The 26,996-nt window shown below is 47.5% G+C and overlaps 1 protein-coding gene and 1 pseudogene across 2 annotated transcripts in view; both read right to left on the reverse strand.

Annotated features, from left to right (window-relative positions):
* The window catches only part of SLCO2A1 (solute carrier organic anion transporter family member 2A1), an 89,809-nt gene extending 63,036 nt beyond the window's left edge, over window positions 1-26,773 (reverse strand). Inside the window, exon 1 of one of the 2 annotated variants that reach the window (XM_070376100.1) lies at window positions 26,365-26,773. In XM_070376100.1, the coding sequence (XP_070232201.1) occupies window positions 26,365-26,460 (96 nt within the window). In that variant the 5' untranslated portion in view covers window positions 26,461-26,773. The remainder of the gene's footprint in view (window positions 1-26,364) is intronic. The other variant, XM_070376097.1, reaches the window with a different exon arrangement.
* LOC102280827 (KAT8 regulatory NSL complex subunit 2-like) lies at window positions 9,595-12,250 on the reverse strand (annotated as a pseudogene).
* Window positions 26,774-26,996: the final 223 nt, after the last annotated feature.

Raw genomic sequence — 26,996 nt, forward strand, 5'->3', positions numbered from 1 at the left:
GCTGACTCACTGGAAAAACCCTTATGCTGGGAAAGACTGAAGGCAGGAGGAGAAGGGGGAAGCAGAGGATGAGGTGGTTGGATGGCAACATTGACTCAATGGATATGAGTTTGAGCAAACTCTAGGAGATGGTGAAGGACAGGGAAGCCTGGTGTGCTGCAGCTCATGGAGTCACAAAAAGTCAGACATCACTGAGTGACTGAAAAACAACAACCTGTAGCAGAGTAGAGGCAGGGAGGCCAGTGAAGGATCTGGGGACAAGACTGAAGGAGTCTCCAGTCAGGGTGTGTCAGTAGACCAGGGGACGTCAGCAAGGGAGAAGGTTATGACCTGATGACTAAGGAGAGGTGGGGGTGGGGTGAGCATCTGTAGACCAAGGAAAGGGAAGCAGGGGGCTCCAAAGACAATGGGGAGCAGGGTAAGTGGTGGGAAGCAGAGTGGGCTGTGGGGCAGGGAAAGACCCAAGTGCATATTAATAGAGCCATCCCTGGTTTCAGGAGAGCTGCAGGTGCCCGTAGGGAAAAAGAGACTCACTTCTGACAGCTATTGAACCCCACACCCCGGAAGAAAGAAGATCCCTTCGGGACCATATAGAATCCAGGGACTAATCACTAAATTAAAATGGTGACTCAGTAGCCACTATTTGGGGTCTTGAAATCAATCCCCTTAGGGCTTTATGTTGACAGTCTTTGAGCAAGAAGGCAGCTGTGGGAAGATGTCTTGTCTGATTATCTCTGTTACCTTTTGTTCCACGAGGGCAGAGCCTCGTGCCTTGTTAGACTTCACACGGATGCATGACACCATCTATGGATGTAAGGTTTGCCTGCAGTGGGGCCCCAGGGATTTCTCCTAACAGAATGTCACTAGCTAAATTTGCAGAAGAATCTGGAGGGAAAACGGGCCTTTGATGAGGCTCTCTGGGACAAGGGAATTCTGACTTGAAAGATAAAGGATCTGGTGCCTGACAGAGGCGACCTGATTTCTAACAACATATATGATTTGATCCAAGTCCAGTCTTGTGTCTAGTCTTTAAATGGGTAAGAGTCTGCTTGTCTGGCCCCCTGCTCCAGGGGTGGGCAGCTTTGTCACTGAAGGCTACATCCGAATGCAGGTGGTCAGCACATCTGCTTGGTCTTCTTTGGTCACCCCTGGCCAGCACAGTGGCCCAGGATATCTCTGCCCCAGAAGGAGCCTCTATTCCAGTTCCCCTCTCTCCACCACTTCAATTTATCTCCGGCCCTGTCTGGACTGAGGGCCTCCCCTTCCACGGCCTCACCTCTTGGACTCCTATATGCCTCCACTTGTCCTCCGCTTTGTCTGCCTTCCTCCCCACTCCACTCCTCAGATCAGCAAGGAGCAGGGGAAAGGGAGAAACACTTGCAGGGTCTGGAGAGGGCAAGGTAGAAGACACTGGGTGGGATCCAGCCTTCAGCTGATAGGAGAGGACCATCAGCACTGCAGAAAATGCTGAAAACCTTTCTTAGAAAATTTCCTCGGGTGCTAGGTTGGACTGAGAGAGGAAAGGAAACTCTTACGGGAAAGGTCAAGGCAGGAGGCCAAGCAAGGCATGCTAGCCTCCTTCCCATCAGAAAGTACATTATATAAAAGCAATCGAACATCCTTCCCTGGTACCCGCACCCTCAGCCGCTTCCTCCCACCTCCGCCGCCCAGGGCCCCAGGGAGTGCTCAGGGGAGTGGGCCACAGGGACCTCCTCTGTCACCCTGTTGTCCAGAGGGGTCATCCAGGGTATCAAGGTCTTTTCTATGACGTGAAATGTCCAGTCTAAACACAGGAAATGAGGGCAGGAGCAAGAGCAAGGGGGAAAGCAAGCCAATTTCTCAAATTCCTTGTTTACCTACAGTAAGCTTTAAGCTATAAATATCACTAGTTAGAACACCCCTGATCTTGACCTCCGAGAAAATTTGCCATTTCCAAACCACCTGTGGGAAGAAAGAGGTTAAAATGGAACTCAGCCTCGCACAGCATGCCTGTGTACCCAAGCTCCCCTGGAGATTCTCCCAATTCCAACACGTGGCCACCATGCTTGTCAAGCCCAAGAAGGCTCTGTCCACCCCACCCTCCCCTCCCCAACCTCCTCTCTCCACGGTGTGCCCTGGGAGGCCTCCACTGGCCTGCCTGGAATGTTCCCCAACGTTCTTCCCATCAATTACGACTCCACATTAGACACATTCCTGGCAACCATTTTGGTTTAATACGGTTACTTCCCATCAGTCACTTTAACGAATACTGTGGGGACAAGACTACCACAGCTGCCTCAGTGAGGCGGAGCAGAGGTTCTTGAACTTCAGGGCACACTAGAGTGGCCTAGAGGGTTTGTTAAAGTGGTGTGCCCCACCGCCAGTTTTGGATTCAGTAAATCTGCAATAGGGCACAAGAACTCACATTTCTAACCAGATCCCATGTAATGCCAATGCTGCTGGTACAGGGGCCACACTTTGGGAACCATCGCCTCAGATTCAAGTAGGTCCCCCTGAACTCTAACCCAAATCCTTCTGTCCAGCATCTCCTTCCTGGAGACAAGGCCTAACCTCTGTAAACCCATTACAAAGGAATGAGGGTAAAACTGAGAGGCACACCCTTGATTCCTCTGCCCTCCCCTTGGCCATCTGCCCATCTGGGTATGGGGTCTGTTTGCATGCTAAGGCTCTGTCAGCACTGTCATGGCAGCAGCCAGGAGCACCCCACAACTAGCTCTGACTGTGCACTTCCATTGGCCTCTCAGCTCCTTGGAACACCCCCGCTGCCTCGCCTGGAGCTCTGGACGGCAAGTGCAAGGCAATGTGGTTTCATCATCCACATGTGCTCTCTCCCAGCAGGTTTCAAGACTCCTGAATGAAATCATCAATAGGCATCTGTAGATGGAGAAAGATTAGCTAAGTGAATACTTGACACCTACAAGCCACAGCCTTGGGGGCGGCAGGCATGAGCTCACCCCCTTTCCAGTATCTTGACCAACTCATGTCTGCAGCCCAGGGGGCTATGACTGCAGCAGCAGGTCAAAGATGAACACCAGTGGGCAGAGTAGGAAGGGTCATCAAGATGTTAGTGATACACTGGGGGTCTGCTCTGTGGAGGGGAGGGAAGCACAGACTGATGATGGGATTTTCACTGTGGGAAGGAGAAAATGTCATGCCCCATTTCAGGCCCCCTTGCAGAAGCTCACCCCTACGTACCCATTCCTCCCATCAGTGATGTCAGCAAAGCCCTCTGCAAATCTCTCCTTTTGCAGGCCTATTGCCCAGGGGTCCTCACCTCTCCTCCCTGCTGCCACATTCTGTTCCATACTTGTCCTGAATGTCACTGCCCTTTGACCCTGTGACAGCATTTACATGTGTCCATTTGGCTACGCTACAGTCTCCAGTTATTCAATCAAACATTAATCTAGGTGTTGGCTGTGAAGCAAGTTTGCAGCTGTAATTAAAATATATAATGAGTTGACTTTCAGGAAGATTATCTTAGATAACCTGGGTGGGCCTGGTTTAAATAATCAGAAGACATTAAAAGCACAGTGGAAAGAGAGAGAGATTGACTCCCCTCAACAGGAGCTTTGGCCCAATGCCTGTGATCATCCTTTCCTGACTGCTTGCCCTGTGAATTCTGGGTTTGCTTATTCAGCCCCCACAATTGTATAGGCCAACTCCTTGAAATAAATCTTTTAACGCATATATCAATACATACGTATGTGTGTTTGTATCTGCTATTGGCTCTGGTGTGATTAAACCCTGCAGTAGACAAAATAATAGCCTCCCAACCCCTATATACGGACACTGTGCTTAGTTGCTCAGTCGTGTCTGACTCTTTGCAACCCCATGGACTGTAACCCACCAGGCTCCTCTGTCCATGGGATTCTTGAGGCAAGAATACTGGAGTGGGTAGCCATTCCTTTCTCCAGGGGGGAAATTGTAATTGTAGATCAGAGAAATGATGCTGCTGAAGAAAGAGCCCAGAAGTGAGCTACTTCCCTTTTCCTGAGTCTGGGTAGGAGACAGAAGTAAGGGACTCAAGTCAAATCAGCCTGTTAGTTGCTCAGTTGTGTCTGACTCTTTGCGACCTCATGGACTAGGGCCCTCCGGGTTCTTCTGTCCATGGAATTCTCCAGGCAAGAATACTGGTGTGGGTAGCCATTCCCTTCTCCAGGGGATCTTCCCAACCAAGGGATCACGCTAGGGTCTCCTGCATTGCAGGCGGACTCTTTACCACTGAGCCACCAGGGAAGCTGGTGCAGGGAAGCCATACATGATACGTATAGGGATACTTTCTTTTTGTAAATTCCTGTTAGACATTACTATGCTTTTTTTTTTTTTTTTTTTGAGGTACTATATGTCTTATTAATTCTGGAGATTTTTTGGTCATTTTTTTCAATACTGTCTATTTCACCTATTCATTCTGTTCTCTTCTTTGGGACTCATTTCAGACTTAAATTGGACTTTGTTTTTACTGTTTCCATGTGTCTTAAACTGCCTTTTATACTTTTCACTTCTTTTTTTCTTTTAACTCATGAAACTATACTTTATTCAGATCTCATTGGGTTTTCTCATGTCCTTTTTCTGTCCCAGAATCCCAGCCAGGACACCACACCACATTTGGCTGTCTGGTCTCCTTAGGCTCCTCTTGACTGTGACAAGACATTCAGATGTTCCTAGTTTGGAGGAGTATTGATCAGATATTTTGTAAAATGCTCTTCATATTGGGTTTGTTGATGATTTTCTCAAGGTTAGACAGGGGATATATTTTTCAGGGAGGAAGACCACAGAGGTGAAACGCTCTTCTCACCCTATTAGTTAAAGGGTATATATTTTCAAGATAACTTATCACTGGTGATGCTAAACTTGGTCACTTGGCCAAGGCTGAGCTTGCCAGGTTTCTCCTCTGGAAGCGTCACAGTTTTCACTTCTTTATTCCTCTGTGCTGCGTTCAGGTGACTCTTCAACCCTGTCTTCCACTCAGTATCATTTAGTGCAGATGTCATGAAGTTAAGGACTTCAAATTGGGAACTTATCTACTCTATTAATTAACCAGTCATCGCATCTAACCTACTACCTAACCATTCACTTTTTACTTTCTATAGCTATAAAATTTCTATGTGTTTCTCCAATCTGCTTGTTCCTTTTTTATAGTGTTTGTTCTTCCCTGGTGTTTTCTATTTCTTCTTACATTTCTTTAAACATGTCAGTATATATTTATATTTATTGATCGGCTCCACTGGGTCTCCATTGCTGCACGTGGGCTTGCTCTAGTTGCCAGGAGTGGGCCTACCTCTAGGTGCAGTGTATGGGCGTCTCTTTGTGGTGGCTTCTCTTGTGGTGTATGGGCTCTAGGGCACATGGGCTTCAGTGGTCGCTGCCCACTGCTCAGTAATTGTGGCTCCCAGGCTCCTAGAGCTCAGGCTCAGTTGTTGTGTTACACGGGCTTAGTTGCCACTCAGCATGTGGAATCTTCTCAGACTGGGGATCAAACCAGTGTGCCCTGCATTGCACGGTGGATTCTTAACCACAGGACCACCAGGGAAGCCCTCAATATAATTTTATAGTCTCTTTCAAAGTGTACCATTATCTCAAAATCTTGAGGTGCTAGTCTTCCTCAATGATATATGATGTATGTGCTGTCTGTGGCTTATGGTGGGTCATTTTCTGTGTGACTGTTTAGCGTAAGCTCCTCTTCCATGAGCACAGTCTTCTCTTGGGATACTTTTGGTCTGGATTGCAGAAGTATCCCTCCAGAGTGGTTTTCCTCCATGTCTACCAGATAGCAAAGAGTTAGCACCAGTCCAGAACCAATTTCTTATGCTAATTTACTTGATTAGAGATCCCCATACTGTGTGGATAGTATACATTCTGCTTCCAAGTTCACGTGGCTCAGACATGAGATTTTTATTTCTCAGAATTGTTTCACCTAGAGGTCCAGTTAGAGATATGCCTCTTGCCTCTAACCAGGTGGTGGGCAGAGTTTTTCTGGTTACTTTCTCATCAAGGACCCAATTTCATGCATGAGTCTGTGTGCCAACACCCCATGTCATATTTGGTGCCTGTGAGATTACTAATACCCAATCTCCATCACGAGTTTCTTTACACAGTTTCCCCTTAATCCCTGCTACAGAGTCAGCAGATACACTGTTCTTTACTTCCTGCCCCTGAAGATTTCACTTCCTTTCTTATAAGTTCAGCTCTGTATTCAAATATTTGATGGTATTCTATTGTATCCAGAAACTCTTAATTATTTGTAATAGGAGGGTCCCATGTTATGTAAACCTGTCATATTGATGAAAACCACAATTCACTAGAGTTCTCTCATCTTACTGCAACTAACAAGAGCCTTTGGAAAGGGGTTGTTTTATGTTGAATAAACCTGTAAACAAACAAACAAACAAAAGCCTTTGGAAGACAGGCACCTTCCGATTCACATTCGTGTTCCCCATGCAGAGGTTAAATAGCAGAAGCATGAAGGTGGCATGTTAGGGTTCAGAGTACATGACCCCAAATGTATTGAGCAGAATCCAGCTCTGTTTCTACCTCCTCCTTCCTCACAAAACCCAATTATTTCCCCTCTTATTTGACACATTACTTTGCATCTATTTGTGAATCTGCCTACTGTTTATGTCTCTCAGGAGGGCTTGGTCCACTCTGTTTTGTTCATCATTGTACCTTCAATGGTTGAGCCTAGGTGATCAATAATTACGTATTACATGAAGCAGAGACATCACTTTGCTTAAAAAGGTCCATATCATCAAAGCTATGTTTTTTCCAGTAGTCATGTATGGATGTGAGAGTTGGATCATAAAGAAGGCTGAGTGCCAAAGAATTGGTGCTTTCAAACTGTGGTGCTGGAGAAGACTCTTGAGAGTCCCTTGGACAGCAAGGATATCAAAACAGTCAATCCTAAAAGAAATCAACTTTGAATATTCATTGGAAGGACTAATGCTGAAGCTGAAGCTCCAATGCTTTGGCTACCTGGTATGAAGAGCTGATTCATTGGAAAAGCCCCTGATGCTGGGACAGGTTGAGGGCAGGAGGAGAAGGGGATGACAGAGGATGAGATGGTTGGATGGCATCACTGACTCAATGGACATGAGTTTGAGTAAACTCTGGGAGATAGTGAAGGGCAAGGAAGCCTGGCATGCTGCAGTCCATAGGGTCTCAAAGAGTCAGACATGACTGAATTACTGAACAACAATGAATAAATGAATGAATGACTGCATTTCAGGCAGCCGTCCTGACACCATTCCTGGCCTCAGAGTTCTGAAACCCTTGCTGTTTATGACATTAGCAGAGTGCCAGCTTGCAAAGAGTGGTCACCAAATGACTCAGGGCTAACCAAAATGATTGCATGAAAGCCCACCCAGGGATGTCACCACATCCTTCCAGGTATAAAACTCCAGACTCAGCACTGGATCCCAGGCACCCCTGAGCAGATGCTGTCCTGGCCTCTGTCCTCACTGCTCAGGCCCACTCTTCCTAAATGGCACAGAACCCATCAGGTACACTCACTTCCCTAAGACGTTTGGCCAACCCTTAGGACTGGATTCCCAAGCTCTAAGCCAGCCTTTGGGAGTGGGCACCAGAACAGCAGAGAGGCCTCCTGGACAGAGACACTTCTCAATCTTCCCAGAAAAGAAAATGTTCCATAGGTTTGCCTCTCTTTAAGAACTAAGGTATTATTATCTTACTTCACCTCCATCCCTGAGGAGCCATAAAACAACAACAAAAAAAATGCAGTGGAAGGACTTCCCTGGTGGTCTAGTGGTTAAGAATCCATCTGCCAATGAAGGGGACACAGGTTCAATCCCTGGTCTGGGTAGATTCCACATGCCATGGGGCAACTAAGCCCATGTGCCACAACTGTTGAGCCTGAAAGCCACAACTAGTGAAGCTCGCGTGCCTAGAGCCTGTGCTCTGCAACAAGAGCAGTCATGACAATGAGAAGCCCTAGCACTGAAACTAGAGAAAGCCTGCATGCAACAACGAATACCCAGTGCAACCAAAAAAAAAATTGCAGCGGGAACAGTGACTGGCATAGGAATGGTCCTTGCAGACAACCCCATCCCCTGGCTGCCCTCCTGGCCGCATCCTTGGTCCATCCTCGGGGACCTGGAGAGCAGGTCCCTCCTCACATCTCATTTCGCAGACCACAATGACAGACCTCACTGCACCAGGCAAAGGTGGGTATGGGGGTATCATCACAAACTTCAGGGCTTTTAATTGGTAGTTTCTTCTAATTATAAATGCGGGACACATTTATTGTAAAAATATAGGAAACACAGAATGTCACAAAGAGGAAGAACAAAACCATTTATAGGCTTCCCACTCAGAGAACTACCTTTGTTCAGGCATATCCTCTTCACTCCTTATGAACTGTATATACATGTTTGTGTATTAAACTTACAGGTTGACTCATGGGCCCCAAGCTTTCCCAGGACAGGGAGGCTGGAGCAGCAGCGAGTCCAGCAGGGCAGCGTCCCAACAGCAGCCACGGCCCTGAGGCTCACTTGTCCAAGTCAGCGACAAAGTCCAGGGCTGCAGATGGCCCACTAGCAAGGCCAGTTCTACATCACTTTGGCTTGGCCATGGGTGGGTGGGATGTGGGGGTGCAGTCTAGGGTACAGGCAGGGATCCACAGGAGTGTTCCCACTGGCATTAGGGCAGATGCCCTCCGTAAGGGTCTCTGTCCCACTCCCTGGTGATAAAGTCAAGGAGTGTGGTCCCAGCAAGCCCCTCGTCTACTTGCTCCAGAGAGATGTTGCCCAGCTGGAGCCTGGAGAATGGACCCAACGACCTTTCCAGGGTTCTTCCATGCTTGGCAAGGATTCTCCGTAAGAGCTCCCAAGTCAGGGAGAAGTAAGAGAAGACGGTGGAGAGAAGGCAGCTTGTGAGTAGGCCTTGGGCTCCTGAGGGCATAACAAACTGGCAGGGCCTGATGGAGTGAGGATGCCCATCATAGGAAGATTTTTGCTGGTTCCAGGAAATCCCAGGCCCACCAGCCTCCACAGGGCCTGAGACCCCCTTGTGAGTGATGACCAGAACCAGTGAGGTTCTGATTACAGCTCTGTGACCCGGGACAAGAGCAGTTGGAGGCCACATCTGCCCCTCAGCAAGGCCCACCTTCAGGGCCAAACAGGTTTTTAAAGAGGGTATCCCAGGCCCCTGGGGCTTTCTGTTTCAACCCAGTTAGAAGGACCTGTGGGAGAAGGAAGATTGCCCTTCTATCAGACACAGTGAGGAAAGTGACCAGGAAGAGGGGCTCTGCTGGATTGGCTCCAGGGGATAGACATAGAAGGGCAGACATGACCCCACATGGGAGAGAGCTGCCTACTGCCTGTGGGGCCACAGCTGTTGGGCCTGCTTGTGATGTGGTGAGGTCCCCATCACTGGGGCTGTGCAAGGACATTGCCAGGAAGATTCCAGCCTCTTTGAACACATGAGCTTTCACATCACTTTCAATTCTGAAATTCAGTAATTCTGAAAAGTGCAAAGGGCACTGTGTTTCCTTTATATATATATATATATATGTATAACATTTTAACATTTAACAGAAACTATATATAATATTTTTATTGCATCTTACATAAGATAGCCACAACAGAAATTTACATAGTTTAGAAGCAAAATAGATGGTTAAGAAGGGCCCAGTCCTGTGGGCTATTTTCTGAGGCTATAGGTCAGAGATCACTGAGGAGAGGAGCTTCAGATTACTCGATTAGGGAAAAGGTGAGGAAAGGCTAAAATATAGGCTGCTAGACAGAGATAATGAGCCAGGGGATTATCGCTATCCCAAGACTTGGGAAAGAGCATTACAAAAATCCCTCTCCCCTTAGGCACAGCCCCAGTCTCGGCAGCTATGACAGGAATCACCTACTCTCTTCCTTGCCTAGAGTGGGAAAACATCACAATTTAAAGACACTATTGGCCCCTGCCCCCAACATTTGGTTAGACTATATAGCATTCAATAATCCAGAAGAAAAACAAGGTAGCCTGGGTTGTCCTTTAGTGAGAGAGGGTCAGAAATACTGCCTTAGAGAATGGGAAATACAAATCCCCCAAAGTCAACTGGTTTCCGAAACACAGTATCAACTGACACGGGTGGGTTCTGGCCACTCTGAGGCAATGGTTGCAGAGGCTGTCTCAGAATTTTGAGATCCCTGTGATCAGCAGCCATCTCCAGGAATCTGCATGTGGCCCAAAATGTCCACTGGACCTTCAGCAATTTCTTTCACCAGATGATCTTCAAGGGTTAGTGAAGGGTCAAAACGCAAGGGTGAGGGAGGGCACTGTGTACCATCACCCACAGCTCGGGCTTATACGTCTGAGGCAACTTGAAATGCAGTGGACAGCAAAAAGGAGCCTCAGAATGGCTGATGGGAACTGGTTTGTTGCACGGTACCTGTTCACACCCCTGGCAGCATTGAAGAGAGCCTGATCTGTGCCCTGACATACAGAAGTAAGGCAGTGTCCGGTCACTGGAATCCACAAAGACCAAGCACCTCTGAATGGAGCAAGTGGTATGAGCCTGTCAGGCAGCACTGTGTGCAGCCAGCTTTCTGCGCTCCTTCGGCTTGCCTGTGTGGTAAGGCTTCCACTCCACAGCGCTGACAATACCACTGAAGACATTTTAGATGCTTTAACTTCTCTCGTTCTTTGGCCAGAAGTCTCTCCGGGCCACTCACAAGACTACCTAGAGCTGCATGTTCCACTTTGTAATTATGTAACATTGCTTCTTCTCTTTGAGCAGATGCTGAAGCCATTTAAACTGGTCAGTTCAGTTCAGTTCAGTTCAGTTCAGTCGCTCAGTCATGTCTGACTCTTTGCGACCCCATGAATCACAGCACACCAGGCCTCCCTGTCCATCACCAACTCCCGGAGTTCACTCAGACTCACGTCCATCGAGTCCGTGATGCCATCCAGCCATCTCATCCTCTGTCGTCCCCTTCTCCTCCTGCCCCCAATCCCTCCCAGCATCAGAGTCTTTTCCAATGAGTCAATTCTTGGCATGAGGTGGCCCTTAAAGTACTGGAGTTTCAGCTTCAGCATCATTCCCTCCAAAGAAATTCCAGGGCTGATCTCCTTCAGAATGGACTGGTTGGATCTCCTTGCAGTCCAAGGGACTCTCAAGAGTCTTCTCCAACACCACAGTTCAAAAGCATCAATTCTTTGGGGCTCAGCCTTCTTCACAGTCCAACTCTCACATCCATACATGACCACTGGAAAAACCATAGCTTTACTAGAGGGACCTTTGTTGGCAAAGCAATGTCTCTGCTTTTCAATATGCTGTCTGGGTTGGTCATAACTTTCCTTCCAAGGAGTAAGCATCTTTTAATTTCATGGCTGCAGTCACCATCTGCAGTGATTTTGGAACCCCCAAAATTAAAGTCTGACACTGTTTCCACTGTTTCCCCATCAATTTCCCATGAAGTGATGGGACCGGATGCCATGATCTTTGTTTTCTGAATGCTGAGCTTTAAGCCAACCTTTTCACTCTCCACTTTCACTTTCATCAAGAGGCTTTTTAGTTCCTCTTCACTTTCTGCCATAAGGGTGGTGTCATCTGCATATCTGAGGTTTTTTATATTTCTCCTGGCAATCTTGATCCAGCTTGTGTTTCTTCCAGCCCAGTGTTTCTCATGATGTACTCTGCATATAAGTTAAATAAGCAGGGTGACAATATACAGCCTTGACGTACTCCTTTTCCTGTTTGGAACCAGTCTGTTGTTCCATGTTCAGTTCTAACTGTTGCTTCCTGACCTGGTCAGTGCACAAAAATTGCAAACAAATAAGCTTCTCAGGCATAATCAAGGCCACTTCTTCAGCTATGTAGACGCCAGCACATTCGAAATTTGGCTGGCCTCACTGCAGCTACATTTTGGAGTCTAAGACCCAGCTCTGTCCTAGCATGTGAGCTCAGCTGGCACAAGAATGCTTCACCCACAAGCCCTGGACTGGTCTTCTTCGCTTGAGCATGAAGAACCAGGGCATTCCCACGGGCATGTTCAGCACAGAAGGACACCCCATCTTTCTTCTCAGGCTTTAGGGCAGCACTGGGACATCTTTTTCCATTTTTCGCCTCTTGCAAGGCGCATTCTTGTCTTCGAGGATATGCTGAGCAAAACTCCTGCCCCACCAGATAAGGTTGCGAGCATGGGCGATGAATGAGTGAACAGCACAGGGGCTCTTGAGCCCTGGGCACTGGGGTGATCCTCACTCGATCGGTTAGCAAGATGTGGATCTGCATCCTGGTCATACCGAAACCTCTGCCACTGCGCCGCTCCATTCTGGCGCTGTGTTTCTATAGCTCAGGTTTATCATTACTTGTATGGATTCTACACAGTAAGTTTAAAATGTTGTACAAGTCATAACGGGCAACGAAGGCAGGGCCAGACCGGAGGACTTCCACGTACAAACAAGAGGGAGAAGTGGGCCCTACCACCCGTCTTCTCCTGGAAGCCTCCAGTTCCTTCCTGCCGTGAGGCTTATTTCCATCCTGGGTACCATCCCTGACCTGCCATAGTCTCCTCTCCCACCCTATAGTCAGGGGCTGGAAGTCCATTCTTGTAAAATGTCACAGCAAGGGAGGCAGTGGGGTGACCAACTTATCCCCATCTGCCCAGAACATCTTCAGTTTTAAAACTGAAGGATGGGGAACACTTGTACACCCATGGCAGATTCATGTTGATGTATGGCAAAACCAATACAATATTGCAAAGTAATTAGCCTCCAATTAAAATAAATTTATATATATAAAAAAAACTGAAAGTCTACATGCTGGGAACCCCCTCGGTCCTACACAAATTGAGGCCGTGCATCACACTGAGAGGCAGGGCGCTACAGATCATTGTTTCTTGGAAACATGGGGGCCTCTTAAGGAGCTGAGTGAAACCAGTGACGTCTGGGGACGTGCCTCCACCGTAGACATGCTGTACAGGCTTGTGAGCGAGTGATGCTTAGCTCCCCCCACTTCCCTCAAATGCACTGTGAATAGAAGGCAAAGCAGGGCAATTTCATAAGGGCCTGGACTCTGGCAGGAAGGACTTCTAAAACAGTTTAATTCATCCTGCAATCTCTCAGGCAGCCAGTGGGGCAGGACCAGTGTGGCCCTTGCTGCCTGCTGTCTGCCCCCAACCAGGCACCCCCTCTCCCGAAGCCCATGGGACCTCATGCACCCTCTAGCCAGCTCCTCTCCTGGGGTGTCCCATGGGCTTAGCCCAGGAATTGCCTGCATCTGCACCCCATACCTGTCCCATTGACATTTCCTAGGTATCGTTCCCTCCATGCCCAACAAGCCGGCTGAGTGAGTTAATCACATAAACCAGTTCTAACTTGAGGCCTGGGGTATCATTTCCCAAACTTTACCTGGGGTCACATCTGGACGACCTGAGCCAAACATGGTGTGGCTTCCTGGAGCATCAGCGTTACTACAACATTTGGAGGTAGACACAACATATTATTTGGAAGCACACAGATACATTGTGTGGGAGAAAAATATAAAATTCACTTGATTCTAGGATAAAATGTCAACTACCACAGAAATGTAATAATCACTGTTAGTTAAACCACATCTCCAGAGCCCACCTTCATCCCCTTGTCCTCCTCCAGTGTGGAGATCTGGTCACTCCTTTAGAATTCAGGGCCAGCCACTAGCTTACTGAAGTTCCCCTGGTGCCATCTGCATTTTAACTGAGGCCTTCTGTGCTCCAGGCCAGCACCTCCCAAGGGTGTTGGATGGGACACACTTCAGAACATATATAGTTAAGGCTGATGTTTGGGTAAACAAAACTCATCATCGGGACTCTCAGGGTCCTAAAGGACTTGGGTACACACTAAATCTTCAAGAAAGGGTTAATGTTCCCACATTTCTAGAGGCAGAGGTCAACCCTGTAGGGGTCAGTGCCGATGCTGACCAGACTGAGTGTCCCACAGGTCACAGTCCTCGGGTTACTGCCCCAGCTGGTGCTCTCTGCTCAACCCACAGCCTCAGTTGCACCTCCACCCAGCAAGGTGACGAGGCCGGGGAGATGGTGAGAGGGCTGATCACTGCACAGCATCATCCCATCCATCCAGCCTGCAGTGTAGTCTGAGTCTCTGGGCCTTGGTTTCATCCATCACTCCTGATCAAATTTAATCCATTCCAGGGAATCAAGGTCCTCTAAACAAAGAGAGCTGGGATTAATTGCAGACAACCCAACGAGCCCACATCCTCCTCTTTTGCCAGGTTTCAGAGCAGGACGGAGGCCAAGAGGAGCAACCCCACGTCCAAGGAGCAGTGGCTGCGTGGGCACAGGAGGACCGAGAGGAGCTACTCCACATTCAAGGTCAGGAGGGGCAGCCCTGGGGAGATACCCCTCATCCAAGGTAAGGAGCAGTGGCTGCGCTTTGCTGGAGCAGCTGTGAGGAGATACCCCACACCCAAGGTAAGAGAAACCCAAGTAAGAGGTAGGTGCTGCAAGAGGGCATCAGAGGGCACACACACTGAAACCATTAGCACAGAAAACTAGTCAATCTAATTACACGGACCACAGCCTTGTCTAACTCAATGAAACTAAGCCATGCCGTGTGGGGCCACCCGAGACGGGCAGTTTAGATGGTGGAGAGGTCTGACAGAATGTGGTCCACTGGAAAGGGAATGGCAAACCACTTCAGTATTCTTGCCTTGAGAACCCCATGAACAGTATGAAAAGACAAAATGATAGTATACTGAAAGAGGAACTCCCCACCCAGGTCAGTAGGTGACCAATATGCTTCTGGAGATCAGTGGAGAAATAACTCCAGAAAGAATGAAGGGATGGAGCCAAAGCAAAAACAATACTCAGTTGTGGATGTGACTGGTGATAGAAGAAAGGTCCGATGCTGTAAAGAGCAATATTGCATAGGAACCTGGAATGTCAGGTCCATGAATCAAGGCAAACTGGAAGTGGTCAAACAGGAGATGGCAAGAGTGAACGTCAACATTCTAGGAATCGGCAAACTAAAATGGACTGGAGGGAGGGAGGAGGGAGGAGGGTTCAGGATGGGGAACACATGTATACCTGTGGTGGATTCATTTCAATATTTGGCAAAAACCAATACAATATTGTAAAGTTTAAAAATAAAATAAAATTTAAAAAATAAATAAATAAATAAAATTAAAATAAATAAATAAAAAGGAGCTATTAGGTATAAATAAATAAATAAAATGGACTGGAATCGGTGAATTTAACTCAGATGACCATTATACCTACTACTGCGGGCAGGAATCCCTTAGAAGAAATGGAGTAGCCATCATTGTCAACAAAAGAGTCCGAAATGCAGTACTTGGATGCAATCTCAAAAACGACAGAATGATCTCTGTTCGTTTCTAAGGCAAACCATTCAATACCACGGTAATCCAAGCCTATGCTCCAACCAGTAACGCTGAAGAAGCTGAAGTTGAACAGTTCTATGGAGATCTACAAGACCTTTTAGAACTAATACCAAAAAAGATGTCCTTTTCATTATAGGGGACTGGAATGCAAAAGTAGGAAGTCAAGAAACACCTGGAGTAACAGGCAAATTTGGCCTTGGGATACAGAATGAAGCAGGGCAAAGACTAATAGAGTTTTGCCAAGAGAATGCACTGGTCATAGCAAACACCCTCTTCCAACAACACAAGAGAAGACTCTACACATGGACATCACCAGATGGTCAACACCGAAATCAGATTGATTATATTCTTTGCAGCCAAAGATGCAGAAGCTCTATACAGTCAGCAAAAACAAGACCAGGAGCTGACTGTGGCTCAGATCATGAAATCCTTATTGCCAAATTCAGACTTAAATTGAAGAAAGTAGGGAAAACCACTAGACCATTCAGGTATGACCTAAATCAAATCCCTTATGATTATACAGTGGAAGTGACAAATAGATTTAAGGGCCTAGATCTGATAAATAGAGTGCCTGATGAACTATGGACTGAGGTTCATGACATTGTACAGGAGACAGGGATCAAGACCATCCCCATGGAAAATAAATGCAAAAAAGCAAAATGGCTGTCTGGGGAGGCCTTACAAATAGCTGTGGAAAGAAGAGAAGTGAAAAGCAAAGGAGAAAAGGAAAGATATAAGCATCGAATGCAGAGTTCCAAAGAATAGCAAGGAGAGATAAGAAAGCCTTCCTCAGTGATCAGTGCAAAGAAAGAGAGAAAAACAACAGAATGGGAAAGACTAGAGATCTCTTCAAGAAAATTAGAGATACCAAGGGAACACATTTCATGCAAAGATGGGCTTAATAAAGGACAGAAATGGTATGGACCTAACAGAAGCAGAAGATATTAAGAAGAGGTGGCAAGTATACACAGAAGAATTGTACAAAAAAGATCTTCATGACCAAGATAATCACGATGGTGTGATCACTCACCTAGAGCCAGACATCCTGGAATGTGAAGTTAAATGGGCCTCAGGAAGCATCACTATGAACAAAGCTAGTGGAGGTGATGGAATTCCAGTTGAGCTATTTCAAATCCTGAAAGATGATGCTGTGAAAGTGCTGCACTCCATATGCCAGCAAATTTGGAAAACTCAGCAGTGGCCACAGGACTGGAAAAGGTCAGTTTTCATTCCAATCCCAAAGAAAGGCAATGCCAAAGAATGCTCAAACTACCGCACAATTGCACTCATCTCATAAGCTAGTAAAGTAATGCTCAAAATTCTCCAAGCCAGGCTTCAGCAGTACATGAACCGTGAACTTCCTGATGTTCAAGCTGGTTTTAGAAAAGGAAGAGGAACCAGAGATCAGATTGTCAACATCCGCTGGATCATGGAAAAAGCAAGCGAGTTCCAGAAAAACATATATTTCTGCTTTATTGACTATGCCAAAGCCTTTGACTGTGTGGATCACAATTAACTGTGGAAAATTCTGAAGGAGATGGGAATACCAGACCACCTCACCTGCCTCTTGAGAAACCTGTATGCAGGTTAGGAAGCAACAGTTAGAACTGGACATGGAACAACAGACTGGTTCCAAATAGGAAAAGGAGTACGTCAAGGCTGTATATTGTCACCCTGCTTATTTAACTTATATACAGAGTACATCATGAGAAACGCTGGGCTGGAAGAAGCACAAGCTGGAATCAAGATTGCCAGGAGAAATATCAATAACCTCAGATATGCAGATGACACCACCCTTACGGCAGAAAGTGAAGAGGAACTAAAAAGCCTCTTGATGAAAGTGAAGGAGGAGAGTGAAAAAGTTGGCTTAAAGCTCAACATTCAGAATACAAAGATCATGGCATCTGGTCCCATCACTTCATGGGAAATTGATGGGGAAACAGTGGAAACAGTGTCAGACTTTATGTTTGGGGGTTCCAAAATCACTGCAGATGGTGACTGCAGCCATGAAATTAAAAGATGCTTACTCCTTGGAAGGAAAGTTATGACCAACCTAGACAGCATATTGAAAAGCAGAGACATTACTTTGCCAACAAAGGTCCCTCTAGTCAAGGCTATGGTTTTTCCAGTGGTCATGTATGGATGTGAGAGTTGGACTGTGAAGAAAGCTGAGCGCTGAAGAGTTGATGCTTTTGAACTGTGGTGTTAGAGAAGACTCTTGAGAGTCCCTTGGACTGCAAGGAGATCCAACCAGTCCATCCTAAAGGAGATCAGTCCTGGGTGTTCATTGGAAGGACTGATGCTGAAGCTGAAACTCCAGTACTTTGGCCACCTCATGCAAAGAGTTGACTCATTGGAAAAGACTCTGATGCTGGGAGGGATTGGGGGCAGGAGGAGAAGGGGTCGACAGAGGATGAGATGGTTGGATGGCATCACCGACTCGATGGACATGAGTTTGAGTGAACGCTGGGAGTTGGTGATGGACAAGGAGGCCTGGCGTGCTGCAGTCCATGGGGTTGCAAAGAGTCGGACACGACTTAGTGACTGAACTGAACTGAACTGAGAGCAGATCTGCCAGCAAAGCTCAGATCCATCTGGCCCTACTCCTGGTTTCATCTCAATCAGCAACTTGTTAGCATGAGGTGGGAATCTGAGAACCTAAAAGGACCTCAGAGATCACTAAGCTCAGACCCAAATGCTCATGGACAAGAGTATCTGGAACTGAGAGGCATTCTGTGGCCATGGGAAGGAGAGGGTTGGAGTGAGCTGACACCTGTGGGAATTCCTGCTTTGCCACTGACTGGATATGTGGCCTTGGATGAACCTAGATTTCAAGCATGAAATGGAAATGCTTATACCTCCTTTGCGGGGCTGTTATTACGAATAGAAAAAGTTTAGAAACATATACTGAAAAATCAAATTCAAGGGAAAAGACAACCATTCAGCTCAAGCCAGAAGAAAAGCTGGAGCATGTAAATACATAAGATTCCATCCAGTTACTAAAAGCAAGCTTTGAATCTGCTCTTAAGTCTTCGTAAAAGGCAAAGGAGAAGGGAAACTGAGTGGGTGATAAGATTTGGTAATCATACCATTGCAGGATGAAAGTCAAGTTTAACCTGACAGTGAGACTTGCTGTTTAGCTACAGTAATCAGGACATGGTGGTGTGGGCAGAGAGATAAACACATATATCAATGAAGCATGATGGAAAAGCCCGAACGGACACACACAAGTATGGCCGACTGATCTTCGACAAAGACCCAGAGGCAATCCAGTAGAGTATGGACAGTCTTGTCAATAGACAGTGTAGGAACCATTTATTTGTTCCTAACCACAGGCAAAACAATGAAACCTTGACCTAAACCTCACACCTATACAAAAAATTAACTCAAAATGGGTCACAGATTGAAATGTAAAAAAAACATATAAAACTTTTAGAAGAAACACAGGATTTCTCTTTTTGAGTTAGGATTTGGTGAAGAGTTTTTAGACAACAATAAAAGCAGGATCCATAAGTTTAAAAATTGATAAATTAGACTTTATTGGAATCAAAACCTTTTTCTCTGTGAAAGATTCTGCTGAGAGGATGAAAAGCTACAGACTGGGAGAAAATGTTTGCAAACAATATGCCCGATGAAGGACTTGTATGTCATTTATGTAAAAAAAAAGTCTCAAAACAATAATTCAAAAATCAATAAGAAAAGGGACAAAATATATGAACACATATTTCAGTGAAGACGGTATTGCTGCTGTTGCTGTTTAGTCGCTTAGTCGTGTCTGACTCCTTGCAACCCCATGGACTCTGGCCCGTCAGGCTCCTCTGTCTACCATGGGATTCTCCAGGCGTGCATAGTGGAGTGGGTTACAATTTGCTTCTCCACAGGATCTTCCTAACCCAGGGATTGAACCTCGGGCTCCTGCATTGTGGGTGGATTCTTTACCAACTGAGCCAGCAGGGAAGCCTGAAGAGGGTATACACATGGCAAATGCACACATGAAAAGATGTTCAACAGCGCCAGCCAATTGGGAAAGGCAAATAAAGACCACACTGAGATCTCACTACACACCAATTCAAACAGCTAAAATACTCCTACTTCCCTGAGACCTTGCAGGGGTCACCACCCCTCTCTGGGTCCCTTTTTCATTTGGAGGAGGTTCTGGCCAGTGTTGACATTCTATTGTTGTATAAAAATGGGGTCCTCCAGTTTATTTTCACTACAGAAGGCAGTGCCCTTCTGTAGGGGAGGAATTCTTTCAAAAAAAAAAAAAGGATAGCTAAAATAAAAAACAGTAACAACATCAAATTCAGTAGAGGAACTGAATTTCTCAAACCTTGCAAGTGCAAATGTAAAGTGTTATACCCACTCTGGAAAATAGTTTGGCAGTTTCTTTAAGAAAAAAAAATCAACAGGAAACCACCATGCAACCCAGAAAATGCACTCCTGGGTTTTTCAGTTCAGTTCAGTCGACCAGTGGTGTCTGACTCCACGGCCCCAGAGACTGCAGCACGCCGTTTCTCTGTCCATCTCCAACTCCCAGAGCTGTCTCAAACTCACGTCCATTGAGTCAGTGATGCCATCCAACCATCTCATCCTCTGTCATCCCCTTTTCCTCCTGCCTTCAATCTTTCCCAGCATTAGGGTTTTTACCCTAACAAAATGAGAATTTATGCCCACACAAAAATCTATACATGATTGTTCATAGCAGCTTTATCTGTAATAGCCCCAAACTGGAAACAATCCAGATGTCCTTCAGTAGGTGAATGGCTGGACAAATCATGATAACATCCATGCCATGGAACAGTATTCAGCAATAAAGAGGAACAAACTATTGATACATGGAACAACTTGGAATGATCTCAAGGGCATTATGCTGAATGAAAAAAGCAGTCTCAAAAGGTCACACACATATTTCATGATTCATTTATATCATGTTCTCAAAATGACAAAGTTACAGTGCTAGAGAACATTAGGGTTGTCAGAAGGAGATCTCGGTGGCAATGGGACAGTCTTAAAGCAGAGGGATGGCAGTTCCCTAAACCTGTACACATGATCGAATGGCCTGGAACTATACTCACACATTACTGCAATCTCACTCTCCTATTTTTGGTCTTACATTGCAGCTATGTAAGGTGAAACCCTTGGAAGGAACCAGGTAAAAAGTACATAGGTCCTCTCAGCACCATTTTTCCTATGAATCTGTAATTATTTCAAAATAAATCCTTCTTCTACTTGCTTCCCTGATAGCTCAGTTGGTAAAGAATCCGCCTGCAATGCAGGAGACCCCGGTTTGATTTCTAGACCGGGAAGATCTGCTGGAGAAGGAATAGGCTACCCACTCCAGTATTCTTGGGCTTCCCTGGTGGCTCAGCTGGTAAAGAATCCCCCTGCAATGTGGAAGACCTGGGTTTGATCCCTGGGTTGGGAAGATCTGCTGGAGAAGGGAAAGGCTACCCACTCCAGTATTCTGGCCTGGACAATTCCATGGACTGTATACTCTATGGGGTCGCAAAGAGTCGGACACTACTGAGCGAATTTCACTTTCACTTTCCACTTGTTAAATTCATCACCAGGAGACAAAATGAAAACCAGGAAAGGGCTTGAGGCACAATCACAGGAGGAAAGGATCTGAATAACCTTTGACCTCCACCCCACCCAGTCCCATAATTCTCCCTCCTCGACCCCCAATACACCCATAAGCAGAGCAAGGTGGGCCTCTCAGGGGATAGACACCCTGGAGAGAATAACATATGCTGTCCCTTGTGTCAGAGAAACAGCCCAGGAAGGAAAGCATGTCAACTCATAGGGGGATGAGGGCATTCTCTGGCCCAGGGGATTCTCTTCAGAGTCTCCCCAGGCATGGATTGCAGGTTGTGGGGATGTAGCACTTTCCTCTGGAAACTGAGAGGTTAGGCCCAAGCTGCTGCCCCACGGCTGGGGATCAGAAGCCTCCGGACATTATGGACACAGGCCAGAACAAAGCACCCCTCCCTCACTTGGGGGGGGGAATCACCAGAGCCACTCAGGCCCAGCTGTGAAATCTCCTTCTTCCCACTGTTCTTCCCCCGCCTTTCACCCCCACTGACAGGACAGCCATTATTTCGCTAGGCTGGGACCCTGGGCGTGAAAGTTCGTGGGCAGCAATTACCAAATCAACCACTCCTTCTATAAGATAACCCCAGTTTGGCTCCAAAAGTTTCATTTTAAGAAGCAACAGATCTCTTTGAGGTTGCTAGGATATGTTAGCCACCAAGATTTCCCCTCACCTCCCCGACTCGTGCCCCATAAACATTGAATGAACCTGTTCTTAATTTGAAGCTTAGGAGTTCTGGATGCTGAACTGCTCCCCCTGACAATAGCTGGTGAGCAGGTACTCTGCTGCTGCGGCTAAGTCGCTTCAGTCGTGTCTGACTCTGTGCAACCCCATAGATGGCAGCCCACCAGGCTCCCCCGTCCCTGGGATTCTCCAGACAAGAACACTGGAGTGGGTTGCCATTTCCTTCTCCAATGCATGAAAGTGAAAAGTGAAAGTGAAGTCGCTCAGTCGTGTCAGACTCTTTGCAACCCCATGGACTGCAGCCTACCAGGCTCCTCCGCCCATTGGATTTTCCAGGCAAGAGTACTGGAGTGGGTTGCCATTGCCTTCTCCGGAGCAGGTCCTCTACTTCTTAATTTAAAAATTATTTAATAAGAAAAGAAGTTTAAAAAATATAATACACACAGTAATTATTTCTAAAAACATGTGTTTATAATTTGTATTCAGTAACATTCTAATTAGCCTTATGTTACTAAAAAGCATTACATGTTAAAAAAAAAAAAAAAAAAAGAATGCTGTAAGCAAGGTGGCTCAGTGCTAAAGCATCTGTCTGCCAATGCAGGAGATGCGGGTTTGATCCCTGGGATGGGAAGATCCCTTGGAGGAGGGAAAGTCAACACACTCCAGCATTCTTGCCTGGAGAATTCCATGGACAGAGGAGCCTGGTATTGCAGTGAAAAGGAAAAATGAGGAATGAGTTTTTCTTTCTCTTTCCTGAGAACAAAGAAGATAAAGAGAACAGTGAACAGTCCCAAACTTTCCTAGTTTTTACTTTTAACTGTTCCTAATCTGTACTCTGTAACTAAGCTTGCTTTTTTGCCCCCTAACTCTGCATGTCTGTAAATAAGTTTGGTTTTCTGCCCCCTAATTCTGCATAAGCTACATTTTGCACCTATTATCCTTTGGTTCTATGCCAATTACATCCTGTATTTGGTGTTCACCTTTATAGCACTCTCTTGGCAGATCAACCCTCAGAAGTTTTTCTGTATCAGAAAGAAGGCCCAAGTAAAAATACACAATGGACCCAACTATTGGGCCACCAGACTGCCAGAGGCTACCTGAAGCCAGCCTACGGCTATTTTTGAAACAAGGCAAGAGGGAAGATGACAAGATCCTAACACCTTTGTTCCTCATCACTGACCCTTAACTGCATATAAACCCCAGGCCCCTCCTCAGGAGGGATGGCACAGTTCTTGAGGCATGAGCCTACTATGCTGCCCTCTCAGCCAGCTGAGGATTAAAGCCACCTTTTTATATCCTCCAGACTCTGTCTCTGTAATTTTTATTTGGCTTCAGTGGGCAGCGAAAGACAAGATTTTGTTCACTAACACTGTGGGCTGCGGTCCACAGGGTCACAAAAGAGTCGGACACAACTGAGCAATTATGCAGGCATGCACACAAGTCAGAAGCAACAGTGACTCTCCAGAGTAAATAACAATTGTATTGACTCCTGCAGAAGGAGGTACCAAAAACTCACCCCACGCCTGAGAGTCACCAGGCTCTTGAAATGAGACCAGGGAGAATGAAGAGATCTGAACCTGTTAGCGCCTCTACACATCTGAGCTGCAGCCACTGGTTACAACTGGATGTGTCACCAGAGTCTGGGGAAACCCTTGACTGCTCGGAATAAGTACATCCAAGGTATCTCCACGTGCTTATACAGAGCTAACCAGCACCGTGCAATAGACAGGGCCAGGCACACAGGGGTTAGGGCTCGGGGCTCTGACTCCGGAGGCTCAGATTCCTGGTTCCTCTACACACCACCCTTCCTATGTATCCACACCCAAGAGACCAGCCTCACAAAGCCTTGTTTTCCTCATCACTAATGGGAACAGTAACAGTATAAAGTTGATAGAGCTGTAATGAGGATTGCATGTGGGTAAACTATTTCCATAGTTCAAGTACATTCAGACAGATCCGTTGCTGTTAGCTACTATTGTTATTTTGGGGATATTATTATTATAAACGGCAGTTTCTCTTAACTATTAACTGTGTCTCACAGAATGAGGTGTAATTGGTGGAATAATAGATCCGAAATGACGTTTGTATGCTGAGTCTTGTTTGCTGAGGCAAGAACTGACCTCACAGTGATGCCAATACCAGAAAGCCCAGCATGATTTACAAAGCTGTTTCCTCTGCCTCTTTCCACATAATTCTTAGGAAGCCCTCCCCTACCAGCCCTCGGGAGGTAGGCATTGTTCATATTACCCAGTATTTTTCACTTAAGGACTCTGAGGCTCAGGAATGCTTTCCTGTGTCACCTAGTTAAGTAAGGGGATGGCATGAGGCTTGGGTCTTAGTCCCCTTGTTTCATGCCTTTTCCCAACCCATATGGTATGTGGGGTATTGCAGGAATGTCATAAAGCCTACTGGGCTTCCCATGTGGTTCAGTGGTAAGGAATCTGTCTGCCAGTGCAGGAGGATTTGATCCCTGGGTCAGGAAGTTCCCCTGAAGGAGGAAATGGCAACCCATGCCAGCATTCTTGCCTGGGAAATCCCATGGACAGAAGAGCCTGGCGGGCTAAAGTCTATGGGGTTGCAAAGAGTTGGACATGATTGAGCGTCTAAACACGTGCACACCTAAAGCCTATTGGTCAATCTGTCCCAACAATGAGGAACCTGGAAAAATGATGGGTCCTTAGGTTGGGTGTCCCTTGTTCCTCTCATATCACACATGTCACAAGACATGTGCAGTCCACACCCCCTGGGAAGGTGCAGGGCAGCCACCAACCTTCTTATTGGGAGGAGGAAATCTCTCATCAAATCGCAAAGCCCCCACATGTCAGCAATGTCCCCTGGAAGAAAAGGCTTCAGGGAGTTTAACTAATGGAATTCCAGCCCCCAGATTTGCCTTGAGATATCAAATTTCCTACCTGTTTTCAAGCTGGTAAGTGAAGCTAAGTGGAAGCTGCTCCTAACTCTGGCCTTAGAATTACTATGGATTAAGAGAGGAAATGATTGAAAAAATTCTGGTTTTCAGAGATCAGAAAAACTTTTAACTGGTATGAGTCTTAAGGAGGCCAATTGGCCTGGGCCCAGGCCTCGGGCACGTGTGACTAAATCATCAGCATGTGATAAATTATCTTATTTTTATAGATCTTCAAAGAAACTGCTGCCATAAACTCATTTATTTTAGAGACTCAGGGCGGGTCTAAACAGATCAATTTCATTTGGGGATACCCTGGTTATGAGCTGTCCCTCCTGCTCCCAACACTACGAGTGGTGAAAATAGAGGACTTAGCCTCAGTCTGGCTCCCTTCTGGGCCTCTTTCTTTTCAGACCACCTGATGATTACTCTGGCCCTTTCCTCCCAATTCCTAATTTATAAACACCAAATTTTTCCACAATTCTCTGCTGAAACCTTTCTAAACTTTCTTAAAATGATGGGACCAAAACCACACACAGTGTTCTCATCAGGGTCTGGCCAAAGGTGAGGAGATTTGAGTATTATTTTAAACTCTCTCAAAATTTCTGTCTTACTTACATCCAACCATGGAATCAATTCAGCCTAGTGTGGTATGGGGAAAGAAGAGAAGCAGGAGTGGGGAGCCCAGCTCTATTGCTAACAATGTGACCTCCAGATCCCTTTCTTTTGGACACAAAACCAGCCCAGAGAGACCTTTATCCTCCCTTCGTGTGTTCTGGGTCCCCCTTAATTGTACCACTGGAGGCTTTACCACCCCGAATCTGACTGTGTGACTGCCATAAACAACCTGTCTGCACCATTTGCCCTGACTCCAAGGAAACCTGACCTGGGCTCCACTACCTCCCACATCCTTACCACAGGAGGTGCATTTTGCCCTCCCAGAAGAGGCAAAAAAGCCTGAGTGTGGATTCCACCATTCCAGTCCTCTTGGACCTGTGAGTGGAGGAAAGCAACCTCACCACACAACTGCCTACACCCAGCTTTTCTTCACCCACTCCCCACAACTTGCCAGGCACCTGCCTAGACTTTATTGCATAGACCAAAAGCCGCTGCTTTCCGGGGGCTAGTTCCGGACCTGGAAAGCTGGTCCAAGAGCTGCAGTGTAGGTTGCCAGCCTCGGGGGAATTCTTAACATTGCAGGCAGCAGCCCGATCAGGTAGCAGAGCCCACGCGCTGGCTGCCGCCCTCAGGGACGAGGAAAGCATAGTGGAGAATGGCTCTTCTGCCACCCACTCAAGCTGAAACGGGCTCTGATCTTCATCTCAGAGGGACCACAGCCTGTTCCCTCAAGGCGCCAGACCAGGCACTTCCAAGCCCACGCCCTTAACAAAGTAACTGTCACAGGAGCCCAAAACCGTGTCCCGGAGATGTTCTTGTTCAAAGAACTGGGCAATTCCCTACCCTAGTGCCAAGACTACCTGAATAGAGCTGGCCCAATAAGCAGGTAACTTGCATCGCCGTTTCCTACCCTGAGGAGGGCGTGAGTAAGCGCACGCGCACACATACACACACTCACGCATGCATACACACATGCACACACACGCATGCACACACGCACACGCACACACGGCCAGCACCGGCTTGCCTGGCAGGGCGCCCCCTTGCCCGAGGTGCGGGGTCCGCAAAGATGCGTTGGGGAGCGCAGCACCGACCGAGGGACTGCGAGGGTGGGCGCCCGCACCCTCAGCGCCTCCCAGGCGCCTGCAGCACCGACGCCGGGACCGCGCCGACGGTGCGCCCCGTGCGGCTCGGGCTCGACGTTCCCGCTTCTCCGCTCACCTTAATGTTGCTGAAGATAGAGCGGGGATTGCAGCCGGCTTGGCCAGTAGAGGCGGCGCTACCCTGGCGCGCGCCGGGCTTGGACAGGAGCCCCATGGAGGCGGCAGCACGGGGCGGGAGGCCGGGAGAGCGGGGCCGGGGCGCTTGGGCTGGGGCGGGCGGCCAGCGGGTGGCAGGCGCCGTGTCGGTGGCCGGAGGAGACTGAGCGCGAGGGTGCGCGCCTAGAAGTTTTATAAGTGGCCGCCGCCGCCGCCGATGATGAAACGCGCACTCCCTCCTCCCTCTTTCCCTTCGGTGTCAAAGGCGCTGCGAGCCCCCGCCCGGCCGCCGCCGCCCCCTCAGACAGGTGTGACGCGGTGGCCGGCGGCGCTTGACCTCTTTCCGGCCGAAGTTGTCTCTGCGTCCGCAGCTGGGCTGGGACCCGCAAGGCTCGACCGCCCCTCGAGAAGGTCCCGCCCGCCGGAGGGTGGGGGCGGGGGTGGCGGGCCGGGGAGAGGGAGGTCTGCAGGGGGAGCGGCCGGCTGCAGAGCGTGGGGGCACCCGGGGCGCTGGCGTGGCAGGGTGGGCGCCGCGGGCCCGCAGACTCGAGGGGGCCAGAGAAGGGATCGGCAGGGCTACGAGGCTAGAAGACA

The sequence above is a fragment of the Bos mutus genome, chromosome 1 (genome assembly GCF_027580195.1).
Source record: "Bos mutus isolate GX-2022 chromosome 1, NWIPB_WYAK_1.1, whole genome shotgun sequence".
NCBI classification, from domain to species: Eukaryota; Metazoa; Chordata; class Mammalia; order Artiodactyla; family Bovidae; genus Bos; species Bos mutus.